This window comes from Saimiri boliviensis, chromosome 9 (assembly GCF_048565385.1).
Source record: "Saimiri boliviensis isolate mSaiBol1 chromosome 9, mSaiBol1.pri, whole genome shotgun sequence".
NCBI lineage: Eukaryota > Metazoa > Chordata > Mammalia > Primates > Cebidae > Saimiri > Saimiri boliviensis.
The window spans coordinates 43,520,852-43,534,976 of record NC_133457.1 but is presented as its reverse complement, the minus strand read 5'-3'; the positions used below and the strand labels follow the sequence as shown (position 1 = coordinate 43,534,976).

General features: G+C 36.4%; 1 protein-coding gene and 1 long non-coding RNA gene across 5 annotated transcripts in view; one reads left to right on the top strand and one right to left on the bottom strand.

Annotated features, from left to right (window-relative positions):
* The window catches only part of ZCWPW2 (zinc finger CW-type and PWWP domain containing 2), a 153,945-nt gene that overhangs the window by 86,663 nt on the left and 53,157 nt on the right, over positions 1 to 14,125 (bottom strand). For all 4 annotated transcript variants that reach the window (XM_074405769.1, XM_074405768.1, XM_074405771.1 and 1 more), the window contains exon 3: positions 11,198 to 11,357. In XM_074405769.1, the coding sequence (XP_074261870.1) occupies positions 11,198 to 11,357 (160 nt within the window). The remainder of the gene's footprint in view (positions 1 to 11,197; positions 11,358 to 14,125) is intronic.
* The window catches only part of LOC141585633 (uncharacterized), a 95,590-nt gene that overhangs the window by 43,594 nt on the left and 37,871 nt on the right, over positions 1 to 14,125 (top strand). The gene's annotated exons all lie outside the window — the stretch shown is intronic.

The window sequence follows — 14,125 nt, the reverse complement described above, 5'->3', positions numbered from 1 at the left end:
ATCTAAATAGGAATGTCCTATATACAATGATAAGCAGACCACTAAGATATATGGCCAAAAACATCCATTCACATAATGGATAAGAGAAGCTACATTTTTACTATAGGAGCATCTTAGCATCAGAGACAAATCATCTACTTTTTCTTGGCAACAGAAAGAACTACAAAAGTGCAGTCTAAGCAATTTTTGGTTGTACTATACTGCTAATAGGAATACATTATTTATGCCCAAGGCAAATTACAATGGCTCTATGCCAGCTACAAGCTAGGTGATCAACTTAAACCTGCTATAAACATTAAGTCCAAATTCTGAATCAGCAATATCTACAAATTATAAATAATGTTCAATGACAAGAATGACTTCAATGTTGTGTTCAGTCAAACTGATTACTATTGAGTTAGACATGTGAGCTTATGGCAGTAAGCATAATTTCCAGTCCAGGCAAATGAAAGTGAAAGACTAACAGAAGAAGTACACCAAAGAAAGCCAACAGAAAGGTATAAGCCATAACCAAAGTTAGACTACCACACTAGTAGGAAGAAAACCAGCAAAGCTGTAATGCCTCAAGTCGAAACAAAATCAAAGGTTCTCTGTCCCTGAGCTGTACATTATTCACTTGTGGAACTTAAAAATGCTTATGCCTGGCCCCTTCCAAAGAGATTCTGATTTAATTGATCTAGTAAAGTTAGGCTCAGGTATTTCTGAGTTTTTGTTACTGTTTTTGTTTGTAAAGCTTCCTAATGCACAGCAAGACTTGCATAAAGAGCAAACACTATGCTACTCTACATTAAAACATACTAAATCATGTAACACATCAAGTTGAAAAATAAACTTTTAAATCATGGGTTCTACAGACATGTGCCTACAAAATATGATAAAAAATCATTTGTACTAATGGGGAAGAATTCTATAACATGCATCAACTTTAAAAAAATATCTCTGTAGCACATGCTCATGGTTCTTTGAGTAATTACTAGAATGGTGTATAGGTAGAACATATACCTTTTGTAAAAATTTTTTAATGTGATAAAATACATATAACATAAGATCTACCATCTTAACTATTTTAAGTGTTCAGTTTGGTGTTATTGAATACATTTATAATATTGTGGAATCATCACCACCATCTATCTCCATAACTGTTTTCATCTTGAAAACTGCAATTTTGTAGCCATTAAACAATAACTTCCCATTGTCTGCTTCCCTGCACCCCTGGAAGCACCATTCTACTTTGCCTCTATAATTTTGACTACTCTAAGTACTTCATATAAATGGAATCATTCGGTATTCGTCATTTTGTGATTGTTATTTCACTTATCATAGATCCTCAAGTTTCTTCCATGATGTAGCATATCCGAATTTCTTCCTTATTTAAGGCAGAACAATATTTCATTGTTGGTATATGCCACTAGTTATTGCCCTGTGTTTTCTTCTAAGACTTTTTTAGTTTTAGGTCTTACATTTAGGTCTTTGATCTATTTTGAGTTCATTTCTGTACATAATGTTAGGTAAGGGTCTAGTTTCATTTTTTTTTGCATGTGAATATCCATTTTTCCTAGCACTATTTGGTGATCAGATTGTCCTTTCTCCATTGAATGTTCTTTGCCCTACTATCAAGAACAATTTGATCATTTATATGAGAATTTATTTCAGGGCTGTCTGTTCTATTCCACTTGTCTATAGGTTTACTGTTGCTTCGTCCAAAGTTTTGAAATCAGGAAGTGTGAGTTCTCTAGCTTAGTTCTTCTTCAAGATTATTTTGACTATTTAGGGTCCCTTGAGATTCCAGATAAATTTAGGATAGGTTTTGCTATTTATGCAAAAAATCATTAGAATTTTAATAGGGATTGCAATGACTTTGTACATTGGTTTGGGTAGTATTGCCTTTTGTTGTTGTTGTTTGTTGTTGTTGTTGTTGTTGTTGACGGCGTCTCACTCCACAGCCCAGGCTGGAGAGTAGTGGCATGATCTCAGCTCACTGCAATCCCTGCCTAATGGGTTCCAGCAATTCTCATGCCTCAGCCAATCGGGTAGCTGGTATTATAGGCATGCACCAAAGTGCCTGCCTAATTTTTGTATTTTTAGTAAAGATAGGGTTTTTCCTTATTGGCTAGGCTGGTCTTGAACTCCTGGCCCCAAGTGATATATCCTCCTCAGCCTCCCAAAATACTCAGATTACAGGCATTAGCCACCATATCCAGCCAGTATTGACATCTTAATAATGGTAAGTTCCAATCTGTGAACATGAAACATATTTCTATTTATTTATATCTTCTTTAATTTTGTTCACCAATCTTTTGTAGTTTTCATTGCACAAGTATTTGACCTCCTTGGTTAATTCTAAGGTTGTTTATTCTTTTTGATGTCATTGTAAATGGAATTATTTTTATAATTATATTTGGTATGCTTAGTGTATGAAAATGCAACTGAATTTCTGTGTTGTATTTGAATCCTGCTGCTCTGTTGAATTTGCTTATTAGTTCTAATGTTTTTTTGTGGAATTTTTAAGGTTTTCTACTGATAAGATCATATCAGTATCATACCTGCAAACAAAGATAATTTTACTTCTTTCTGTCCAATTTGGATCTTTTTTAAAGCTTTTTAATTTTCACTACTCAAAAAAACTTTTATTCTTTATTTAGCTTTCTGACTCTGTGCTTGAGCCTTAAACAATTCCACAATTTTCTGCTCATCAATAAGGAAAGCACACTTGATATTGTCATGAAAACATTTAGCACACATGGAAACACCATAGGACCTGTTGACATGTTTTTTTGTTTTGGACAATCTCCTAATAACTTTAGGCCTCACAGCACAAACCCCTCTAACTCTTCCTGGGCACACATCACATGCAGATTTGGTGCTTTCCCAATCTTTTTGGTATAAAGTTAAACAATTTTCTTGATTACGTGAAATATGAATTAAAAGATGGTTAACTGTGAGTGAGCTGGAAATGCCTTATCTCCCTTGAATCATGTAGAGAAAGGGGTCCAAAGGCTTAGGGAGATTGGGATGGCGGAGTAGATTAGTCACTTTAGACCATTCATCCCAGCTAAGAGGGTTCAGACAAAATACCCTTGACCAATGTCTTATGAAATAGTTTTATGAGGGAGGCACCTGTCGTTTTGAGGAGCCCTATAATTGTTCTTCTCTGTATGTCAGTCTAACAGTGGGAACCACAGTCACTCGACTACAAAATACAATGGAAATAATTGGATCCCAAGGTGGCAGGGGCCAAGGAGCCACACTCAACAATTAAAGGCAAGGTGGGCATAGCTATTGTAATGGACAGCAGAAGCAAAGCAGCAATCAGAATAGTCCGACTTGTGTAGAGCTCTGGTATTGGCCAGTTAATCATGGTGTTCCTAGAAGTGAAATTGATAGGAATCCTAACTGCATTCCTACTTAATTTATACAAGCAGATAACTTCTAGGGACTACTGCACACTGGCTCTGAGCTGACACGGATTCCAGGGGACCCAACATGTCATTGTGGTCCTCCAGTTCCAGTATGGGCTTAAAGAGGTCAGATAATTAGTGGAGTTTTAGCTCAGGTCTGACTTATGGTGGGTCCACTGGCTCCCTGACTAGTAGAATGAGGGCTATTATGGTAGGAAGGGCCAAATGGAAGCCATTAGAGCTGCCTCTACCTAGAAAAATAGTAAATCAAAATGGTATCACATCCCTGCAGAGACTGTGGAGATTAGTGCCACCATCAAGGACTTGAAGGATGCAGGGGTGGTGATTCCCACCACATCCTTGTTGAACTCTCCCATTTGGCCTGTGCAGAAGACAGATGGATGTTGGAGAATGACAGTGGATTATCATAAGTGTAACCAAGTGGTGACGCCAATTGCAGCTGCTATACCAGAAGTGGTTTCACTGCTTGAGGAAATTAACTCATTTCCTGGTATTTGGCATGCAGCCATTGACTTAGCAAATGCCTTTTTCACTATTCCTGTCTATAAGGCCCACCAGAAGCAATCTGTCTTCAGTTGGCAAGGCCAGCAATATACCTTTACTGTCCTATCTCAGGGGTATAGCAACTCTCCATCTTTGTGTCCTAATCTTAGAGACCTTGATCACTTTTCACTTCCACAAGATATCACACTGGTCTACTGCACTGATGACATTATGCTGACTGGATCCAGTGAGCAAGAAGTAGCAAACACACTGGACTTACTGGTGAGACATTTGCATGCCAGAGGATGGGAAATAAATCTGACTAAAATTCAGGGAACTTCTACTTCACTAAAATTTCTAAGTGTCCAGTGGTGTGGGGCTTGTTGAGATGTTCCTTCTAAGATGAAGGACAAGTTGCTGCATTTGGACCCTCCTATAACCAAGAAAGAGGCACAATGCCTAATGCATTTATTTAGATTATGGAGGCAATGCATTCCTCATTTGGGTGTATTACTCTGGCACATTTATCAAGTGACCCCAAATGCTGCCAGTTTTGAGTATGGTCCAGAACAGAAGGATAGCAACAGGTACAGGCTGCTGTGCAAATTGTTCTGTCACTTGGGCCATATGACCCAGCAGATCCAATGTTGTTTGAAGTGTGAGTGGCAGATAAGGATGCTGTTTGGAGCTTTGGGCAGGCCCACTTAGGTGAATCTCAGCAGAGGCCTCTAGGATTTTGGAGCAAGGCCCTGCCATCTTCTGCAGATAACTACTCTCCTTTTGAGAGGCAACTCTTGGCCTGTTAAGGGGCTTTGGTGGAAACCGAACATTTCACTACAGATTATCAAGTCACCATGCGAACTGAACAGCCTATCATAAACTGGGTGCTTTCTAACCCATCTAGCCATATAGTGGGTTGTGCACAGCTGCATTCCATCATCAAATGGAAGTGATACATGAGATCAAGCTCGAGCAGGTCTTAAAGGCACAAGTAAGTTACATGAGGAAGTGGCCCAAATGCTCACAGTCTCCATGCCTGCCACCCTGCCTTCTCTCCCCTAGCCTGCACCAATGGCCTCATGAGGAATTCCCTATGATTAGTTGACAGAAGAAGAGAAGACTAAGGCCTGGTTCACAAATGGTTTTGCATGATATGCAGGCACCACTCAAAAATTGACAGCTGCAGCACTATAGCCCCTTTCTAGGACATCCCTGAAGGAGAGTCGTGAAGGAAAATCTTCCCAGTGGGCAAAACTTCGAGCACTGCACCTGATTGTGCACTTTGCATGGAAGGAGAAATTGCCAGATGTGTGATTATATACTGATTCATGGGCTTTAGACAATGGTTTGGCTGGATGGTCAGAGACTTGGAAGAATCATGACTAAAAAATTGGTGACAAAGAAATCTGGGGAAGAGGTATGTGGATGGACCTCTTTGAGTGGTCAAAAACTGTGAAGATATCTGTATCCCATGTGAGTGCTCACCAATGGGTGACTCCAGAAGAGGAGGATTTCAATAATCAAATGGATAGGATGACCCATTCTTGGACACCACTCAGCCTCTTTCCCAAGCCACCCCTGTCACCACCCAATTGGCTCATGAACAAAGTGGCCATGGTGGCAGGGATGGAGGTTATGCAAGGGCTTAGCAACATGGACTTCCACTCACCAAGGCTGATAGGCTACAGCCACGGCTGAGTGCCCAATTTGCCAGCAGCAAAGATCAACACTGAGACCTCAAAATGGCACCATTCCTCGGGGTGATCACCCCGTAATCTGGTGGCTGGTTGATTATATTGGACCACTATCATCATGGAAAAGGGCAGAGGTCTTCACTGGAATAGACACTGACTCTGGATATGGGTTTGTCTAACCTACACACAATGCTTCTGCCAAGACTACCACCCATCAATTCACAGAATACCTTATCCACCATTATGGTATTCCACACAGCATTGACTCTGACTAAGGCATTCACTATATAGCTAAAGAAGTGTGGCAGTGGGCTCATGCTCATGGAATTTACTGGTCTTACCATGTTCTCCATCATCCTGAAGCAGCTGAATTGATAGGATGGTGGAAGAGCCATTTGAAATCACATTAGAATGCCAACTAGGTGACAATACTTTGCAGGACTTGGGCAAAGTTCTCAAGAAGACTGTGCATGCTCTGAATTAGTATCCAACACATAGTACTGTCTCCCCTATAGCCAGGATTCATGGTTCCAGGAATCAACGAATAGAAGTGAAAGTGGTACCACTCACCATTACCTTTTGTGATCCACTAGCAAAATTTTTGCTTCCTGTTCCCACAACATTATATTCTGCTGGCCTAGGGGTCTTAGTTCCAGAGGAAGAAACACTGCCACCAGGAGACACAACAACAATTCCATTAAACTAGCAGTTAAGATGCCACCTGGGCACTTTGGGCTCCTCTTACCTTTAGGTCAACAGGCTAAGGACCTTAGAGTGTTGGCTGGGTGACTGACCTGGACTATCAAGATGAAATCAGTTGACCACTCCAAAATGGAGGCAAGGAAGAGTATGCATGGAATATAGAAGATCCATTAGGGTGTCTCTTGGGTGATTAAGGTCAATGGCAAACTACAACAGCCCAATTCAGGCAGGACTAAAAATAGTCCAGACCCCTAAGGAATGAGAGTTTGGGTCACTTCACCAGGAAAAAAAGCCATGGTCTGCTGAGATGCTTACTAAAGACAAAGGGAATATAGAATGGGTAGTAGAAGAAGGTAGTCATCAATACCAGGTACAACCACATGACCAGCTGCAGAAATGGGACTGTAATTGTCATGAATATTTCTTCTTTGTTAAAAAACATGTTGGTGCATGTATACACTCGTACTGAGAAAAGATCTTCATTTTATTTCCTTTTTCCTTTATCATGTGACTTAAGATTTATTGACTTCATATCAGCATTTAAGTATCATTAACTATGTAATAGTATTTGGGTTGGGGAGTGGTGCATTTCCATTGTCCAAAGGATAATTGTATTGCATTAGGCATATGACCTTATTATTGTCTTTATTTGAAGATTATGTATGATATCAGGAGATGTGTATAGGTTCAAGTTGACAAGGGATGGACTTGTGATGGTTAATACTGAGCGTCAACTTGATTGGATTGAAGGATATAAAGTATTGATCCTGGATGTGTCTGTGAGGGTGCTGCTAAAAGAGATTAACATTTGAGTCATTAATCTGGGAAAGGCAGAGCCACCCTTAATTGGGTGGGTACCATTTAATCAGCTGCCAGCAAATATAAAGCAAGCAGAAAAATGTGAAAAGGAGAGACTGGCCTAGCCTTCCAGCCTACATCCTTCTCCCATGCTGAATGCTTCCTGCCCTTAAACATCAGACTCCAAGTTCTTCAGTGAGATCTGGACTGGCTCTCTTTGCCCCTCGAGCTTGCAGTCAGCCTATTGTGGATGCTATGATCATGTAAGTTAATACTGAATAAACTCCATATATATATACATATACATTATATATATACACATTATGTATATATATATATATATATATATATATATAGATTATATATATGGAGTTTATTCAGTATTAACTTACATATATATAATGTATATGTATATATATATAATGTGTGTGTGTATGTGTATATATATATATATATATATTTATAATGTATATGTATATATATATATAGTTCCAGAGGGAGGAACATAGCCACCAGGAGACACAACAATAATTCCATTAAACTAGAAGTTAAGATGCTAGCTGGACACTTTGGACAGAGGGAGATATATATATATATAGGAGTTTAATAAATATATACTTATTTAGTTATTAAGTATATACATAGTTTTAGATATAACATTTTTATTTTATTTTATATAATATATAAATATTGTATATTTTATATTTCATGTATTTTATATATATATATATACAAGTGGGAAGTTCACCATTAACATATATATATCCCTCTAAAGAACCTAATACACTCAGACTCAATAATTTCCACTGTTCTGTCACATTTGCTCATTCTTTCTTCTCTCTACTCAAATTTGCCTTTGAATCACTTTAGTGAACTTTTTATTTCACTTGTACTTTTCTGTTCCCAAATTCTTTTGGTTTTCTTTTAGGTTTTCTATTTCTTTTTCATATTTCTTTTTTGTTCATAAATCATGTTCTTGACTCTCAGTATTTTCCTTTAGTTCTTTGAGCATCTTTAAGACAGTGGCTTTAAAGTCTTTGTCTAACTGATCTGCCATCAAGTTTTTCTCAGGGATAGTTTCTGATGATTTTTTCCTTTAAATGAGCCATACTTTCCTGTTTCTTTATAGGCTTTATGAATTTTTGTTGAAAACTGAACATTTAATTATATGATAAGCGTGAAAATCAGATCCTTCCTCTTCCCCCCAATTTGCTGTTTTCTGTTCTTGCTTCTGTCTTTTTTTTTGTTGTAGGCTATCTTTGTGCCAAGGATCAGCCTGAACTAAAACTTTAGTTTTGCTTAGGTCTTTTCTGAGCATGTATCTTTCCCTCTGCCTGTACAGTCACTTTCTAATTTTCCCTGTATATGCAGTTGATTTCAAATTTTGCAGTGTTTAATATACGGTTTTCACAAGAGGAAAAATGAAAAAATGAAAGGGGTGGTGCGAAAGTGTGCCAGGCTTTTAATCCCCTGGAAGTGACTTCAGCTGAAGAGGGAGGAGCTTGCAAAAACGGGGGAGATTACAATAATAGTAGCTGCCCCTTTAATTGCCTGTATCTTTGTGATCATAAGCAGCGATGAGCAACTACAGTACAGATTCCCAGTATTTGGAAAACAAGGTTCTTTTTGCCCACCTCAGCTCCTGCAAGCTGTGTGCAAGATGCTCCAGAAACTTGTGCACAACTGCCTGCTGTTAAGGTCAATGGCAAACTACAACAGCCCAATCCAGGCAGGACTAAAAATAGTCCAGACCCCTCAGGAATGAAGGTTTGGGTCACTTCACCAGGGCTGGGGATGGAGACTTGTAGCTGCTACTGTGTTAAGAGCTGAAGTTGATGGAAATTAACTGCAGCATAAAGTCCAAGCCTTTTCCTGGAAGTTGCAAGCCTTCAATCGACTCCAGAGTTCAAAAATAGTTACATTAAACAGATTCTACCAGTGTCTGATTGTTTTCTACATAGACAGATACATTTCTCAAACTTTCTACTCTACCTTCTTCCCAGAATCCCATCTCTGAATACTTTCAGGAATATCAAGGTTTTTTATAAGAGAGGAGGCTGGATTTCAGCTATATGCATAGCTAACTATTAAAATATAAAATCTATAAGCTAACATCAATTATAAATCTATAACAAAAATGTTGCCTTCAACTATTTTCTGGAATATATCTCAGTGTATCAGTGAATAGTTCCATTTATTAGGGGAAACACTATCTGCATGACTAGAGAATGACTGAGTACTGTTGTGCATTTAACAATAAAATTAATTAAGTTAAAGGTCTCATAAACATGGCAACATGTACCTATTAAATTAACTATTTAAAAGACTAGACAAACATGATTAACCCAAAAGAAAATAGTTAAAATCTTCATAATAAAACCAAACTATTTAATTTAAATCCATATAAGGCAGGTCTTTGTAGGCAAATTTATTTCTATCCCATCTTAATATAGGTACTGCAAAATATAGGGAGTCCATATTCAGTGAAAATCCTGGAATATTAATAAGTTGATAAATTAATTTAGCAGAATTTAGAGGAAAATTATATTAGTGTATGAAGTAACATTTAGTCAGCTATAACCAGTTAAAATTATATATGACTATCGTTCTTCATCCAGTTTTAGAAAAAGTTATCAGATAACTTACACAATTTATATACCCTTCCTCTAGAAAAAAATTTTTAAAACTATATATTGTCTAACTATACATTAGTTTTCATGTATGTGGTCTTTCTTTCTGAGGCCAGGGGTGTGTATTTAATATCTGGATCAATGTGGAAAAGTATACAGATAGCATCAGAGGATACAGGAGCTCCAAAAATGACCATAAAAGATTAAATCCCTGGGAAGTCTAGGCAATAGAATGTAAATTGGGGTCAATACTATCTCCACTTTCAAAGGCCAGGAAAATCTGAGCTATCCCAAGGTAAGATTCTAAGGTCAGCTTCATGAATGAGAAAACATTTCTCCATCCTTTATAAAGGGGGCACAGATGGAATATTCTATCCTGTCTTCTGTGGTTGCCAGCAAAAGAATCTAGGAGCACATTCAAAACGTCAGACGTCAGAGCACAGAAGATGCCTCATATAAAGAAGACTGGATCACAACTACTATGAAATTGATTTATATGGCATTATTCCATACTTGAATGTTTTCATAAAAACAGCTTTCCCTCTTACCCTTTAAAAACTGAATACCAAAATACTGTTGCCAAAGATACAGTAAAAACTCATTTTAAAGTACCCCTAATTTTCACAGATTTAATTTTACTGTGCATTAAATTGCATGTTTCAAATACACATATTTACTTATTTGTAAATCTAAATATGTACACATCTATTAACAAAACAAACAAAAAACATCCAGCTGGGCACAGTAGTGTGTGCTTGTAGACTTAGCTACTTGGGAAGCTGAGGTAGAAGGATCATCTGAGCCCAGTAATTCAAGGTCAGCCATTTGAAAAAAATATATAAAAAGGAAAAAGAGAAAATATCCAAATTGAGTAAAAGGTATTCACATTTCTGACATCTACATTTTATCAAGTTTTAATGAAAGCATGATTTTCTGATTAAAAGTTTCAATATTAGAATATAAACACAGATCATTTAATTGACTTACCAACCTAACAGTCTATCCATTAATTGAAGCATGAGATTTAAAGTTTAAAAAGAGTCAAAAAGATACTGAAGAGTTAGTATAAATGAAATATTCCATTTGAAATTTGAAAAGCTGGTTGTAATCCATAATTAATTTTTCCTGTGAGCTATGGCTACAACAGAGAGTCTCCTCTTCTCAAGAGAATTCAAAAATTACCCAATGATAGTCTTAAAATTGTTTCAAAAGGCAATCACATAAAGTCTTGTTGATTTTTATTACATTGCCATTAGAAAAACAAAAGTTAAAACTCCCATAACTATTTCATATCCACACTTTCTTTGAGAAAAACACTTTAAAAATACAAATATTTGAATTTAAATAAAGAGCATACATTATTTATATAAATCTAAAAGTAAATAATTATATATTTTATGATTAAAGATAAAAATTACCATAACTAAAAACAAGTGCAAGAATAATAAAGTTTGGATGTTACTGTACCTACCTTTAATGTGATACTATAATGTCCAACAAATGTTGCACTTATCCATGATCTGGAATGGGGATCACCCAGGAATTCTATGTGATACTCTTCAACATTTCCATCCAGGTCATAGGTCACATACTTCCGTTTAAAATGGTCAGGGCAAAGTATTCCTGGCCAACTTTCAAAAGAAATTTTTAAAAATTATTTTGATGCTTTTAAGAAGGTTAACATCAACACATCTGTCACAATTATGTATTGAACTTTCTCCTCTGAATTTTCACAGAACATATATTCCTACTTCTATCTTTCAAAGGTAGGATATTTGTTTGATGCAAGTAATAAGTTGCATTTTATAGCTATAGAAAGTTCTGAAATAGTTACAAGTTTAAGATATAGATAAGACATGAGAAAAGAATGATAAAGCAAAAGAATGATCTCTAGGGATAATAAGATATTTAGACACTAATGATAGAAAAGAGAAAAAAAGAGTCATCAGATTCATGCAGAGCTGAATTAACTCTAAACAATCAGAATGATTAATCAGCAAAATGTTAATCCACTAAGCATGACTTCTGATGGAGTATGAGAGAGCTAATATTTCCTGAGCCAGGTCTATCAAAGGAACCCTGGTGGCTCAGGCTGTGATAGTGCTGTGGAGTAAAATTACTGTGGGAAAATCAAATATAAAGATCAGAAGTTCTATACTGTCCACTTCCCCCATCTACTCCATTGCCAGGTGACCGCATTGCTGAAAAATCTTCAACATTGAAAATAAAATTTATTCTTTATTAAAAACAAACATTTAGAGAGGTGCTTTCATGACATAAACCTCTACAAATTACTTGATGTGTTTCATTTTTCTCTTTGGTCTTCATTTCCCGCTTTTGCCTTTTCTATTCTTTTTTTTTTTTTTTTTTTTTTTTTTTTTTTTAGTTTTATTTGGTTTTTCTATTTATAATATGCAGCAGAGAGTTCCTGTCATTAATATCTCTAACAAACAAAATGAAAAAATATTTCTATATGGAGTCTGAGTCAGAAATTAGAGAACAGTCCTGAAAAACCTCTGAAGTGAGAAAACTCACGCCTAAGAAGTGTTTTATCTGGTTTATCACATTCTGCTAAAAAGGAAGTTTGAAATAAACTAAAAATTTCACAGGTACATAATCACTATAAAAATTCCTCATTGTGAATGTAAATAAAAACAAATTTAGTGTCAAGAAAATCAGAATTATTATGTAACATATTTGCTCAATATTTTAAAAATAATTTCTATAATTTTAAATATTAAAATGAAAATTGATTCAAGACTATTGTAAAAGAAACTGAAGAAGAATATTACAGATACTTAAAAGTTATCCAAAAGAAGACTAGGGTGGAATTGGAAGAGGCAATGTACTGAGGCAAGTTAATGATGCCAGTGTTGTGAGAACACCTTGGAAGTTTTCATTATCAGTTTGATCCTCCCACCAACCTGAAGTGATGAATAAAGTTTTGATGTTAGGTAGCTGAGTTTTGGGGGGGGGTTCTTTTTGTTTTTTGCCTGTTTGTTTTGCTTTTGAGAGGGAGTCTTGCTCTGTCACCCAGGCTGGAGTGCAATGGTGCAATCTCAGTTCACTGTAACCTCCATCTCCCAGGTTCCAGTGATTCTCTTACCTTCGTCCCCCAAGTAGCTGGGATTACAGGTGCCCACTACAATGCCTGGCCAATTTTATACTTTAGTAGAGATGAGGTTTCAGTTTCACCATGTTGGCCAGGTTGTTCTCAAACTGACCTCAAGTGATCAACCTGCTTTGGCCTCCCAAAGTGCTGGGATTACAGGCATAAGCCACCACCCTCAGCCTATTTTCTTTAAGTAAAAACTGAGTCTTGGAGATATCCTGGAACTTTCTTAAGAAGACTGTTAATAAAAGGTGGAAACATGGTTTGAAAAAGGACTTTCTAATGCCAAAGCCCAAATGTTTTCCACTAGACTAGATCACAGTCATGGCTCAGAAGCAAGACCAGTACCAAAGGAAGGGAAACCTTAGGGAGGCTATATTCAACTCAAGAAAAAAAATAAAAGGACTTAAGAAAAATTAGCCCAAAGATTGAATATTCAGCCTCATAAGTTATATTTCCCTGCTGATTAAGTCTAAACAACTATTTGGTAAAGAGTAGCAAAGTGTGTGGTATATAGTGTATGGTGTGTGTGTGTGTGTGTGTGTGTGTGTGTGTGTAAGAATGTGCTTTGCTTATTGAAGTGGGGCAACCACATGATCTGTGAAGATCTTCTCTAGCTCTATGATAAAATCAGTTTGAGGAGGTTTATCTTATACCATAGTCAAAAGAGTAAAGTTACTAAAATAACAAAAGGCCTTTCATATCAGATGTTTGATCAATAAGGATTGCCACTGTATCAAGACCAACGATAGAATGATGGTATTATTTCAGTGAAATAAAATTGAAAAAGATTATAGAGATACAGATGAGTTTATCTCAGTAATATCTATTTTTTCCATTCAGATAATACATTGTAACTATAGCTAGACAATTTATCTTATGTAAGTCTAATTTCATATTTATTATTAATGTCTCAAAAACTGACTTATTTTAAAAACTACAACTGTGAAATTAAGATTATCATCTTCTATTTAAATCACACAATGTAAATTATTGGGCTAAAATGTTGTGTTTTAATATTCTATCCATGGCAAAATTGCACTTATATATCAACTAAGTGTTAAAAAATTAACAAATCATTCTAGACTCTAACTCTAGGTAATTGACTCATGAGGGTGGTTACCCTCAAGCTGCTATTCTCATGATAGTGAGTGAGTTCTCATGAGATCTGATGGTTTTATAAGGGGCTTTTCCCTCTTTGCTAATCAATTCTCCTTGATGCTGCCATGTGAGGAAGGATGTGTTTGCTTCCCCTTCTGCCATGATTTTAAGTTTCCAGAGTCCTAC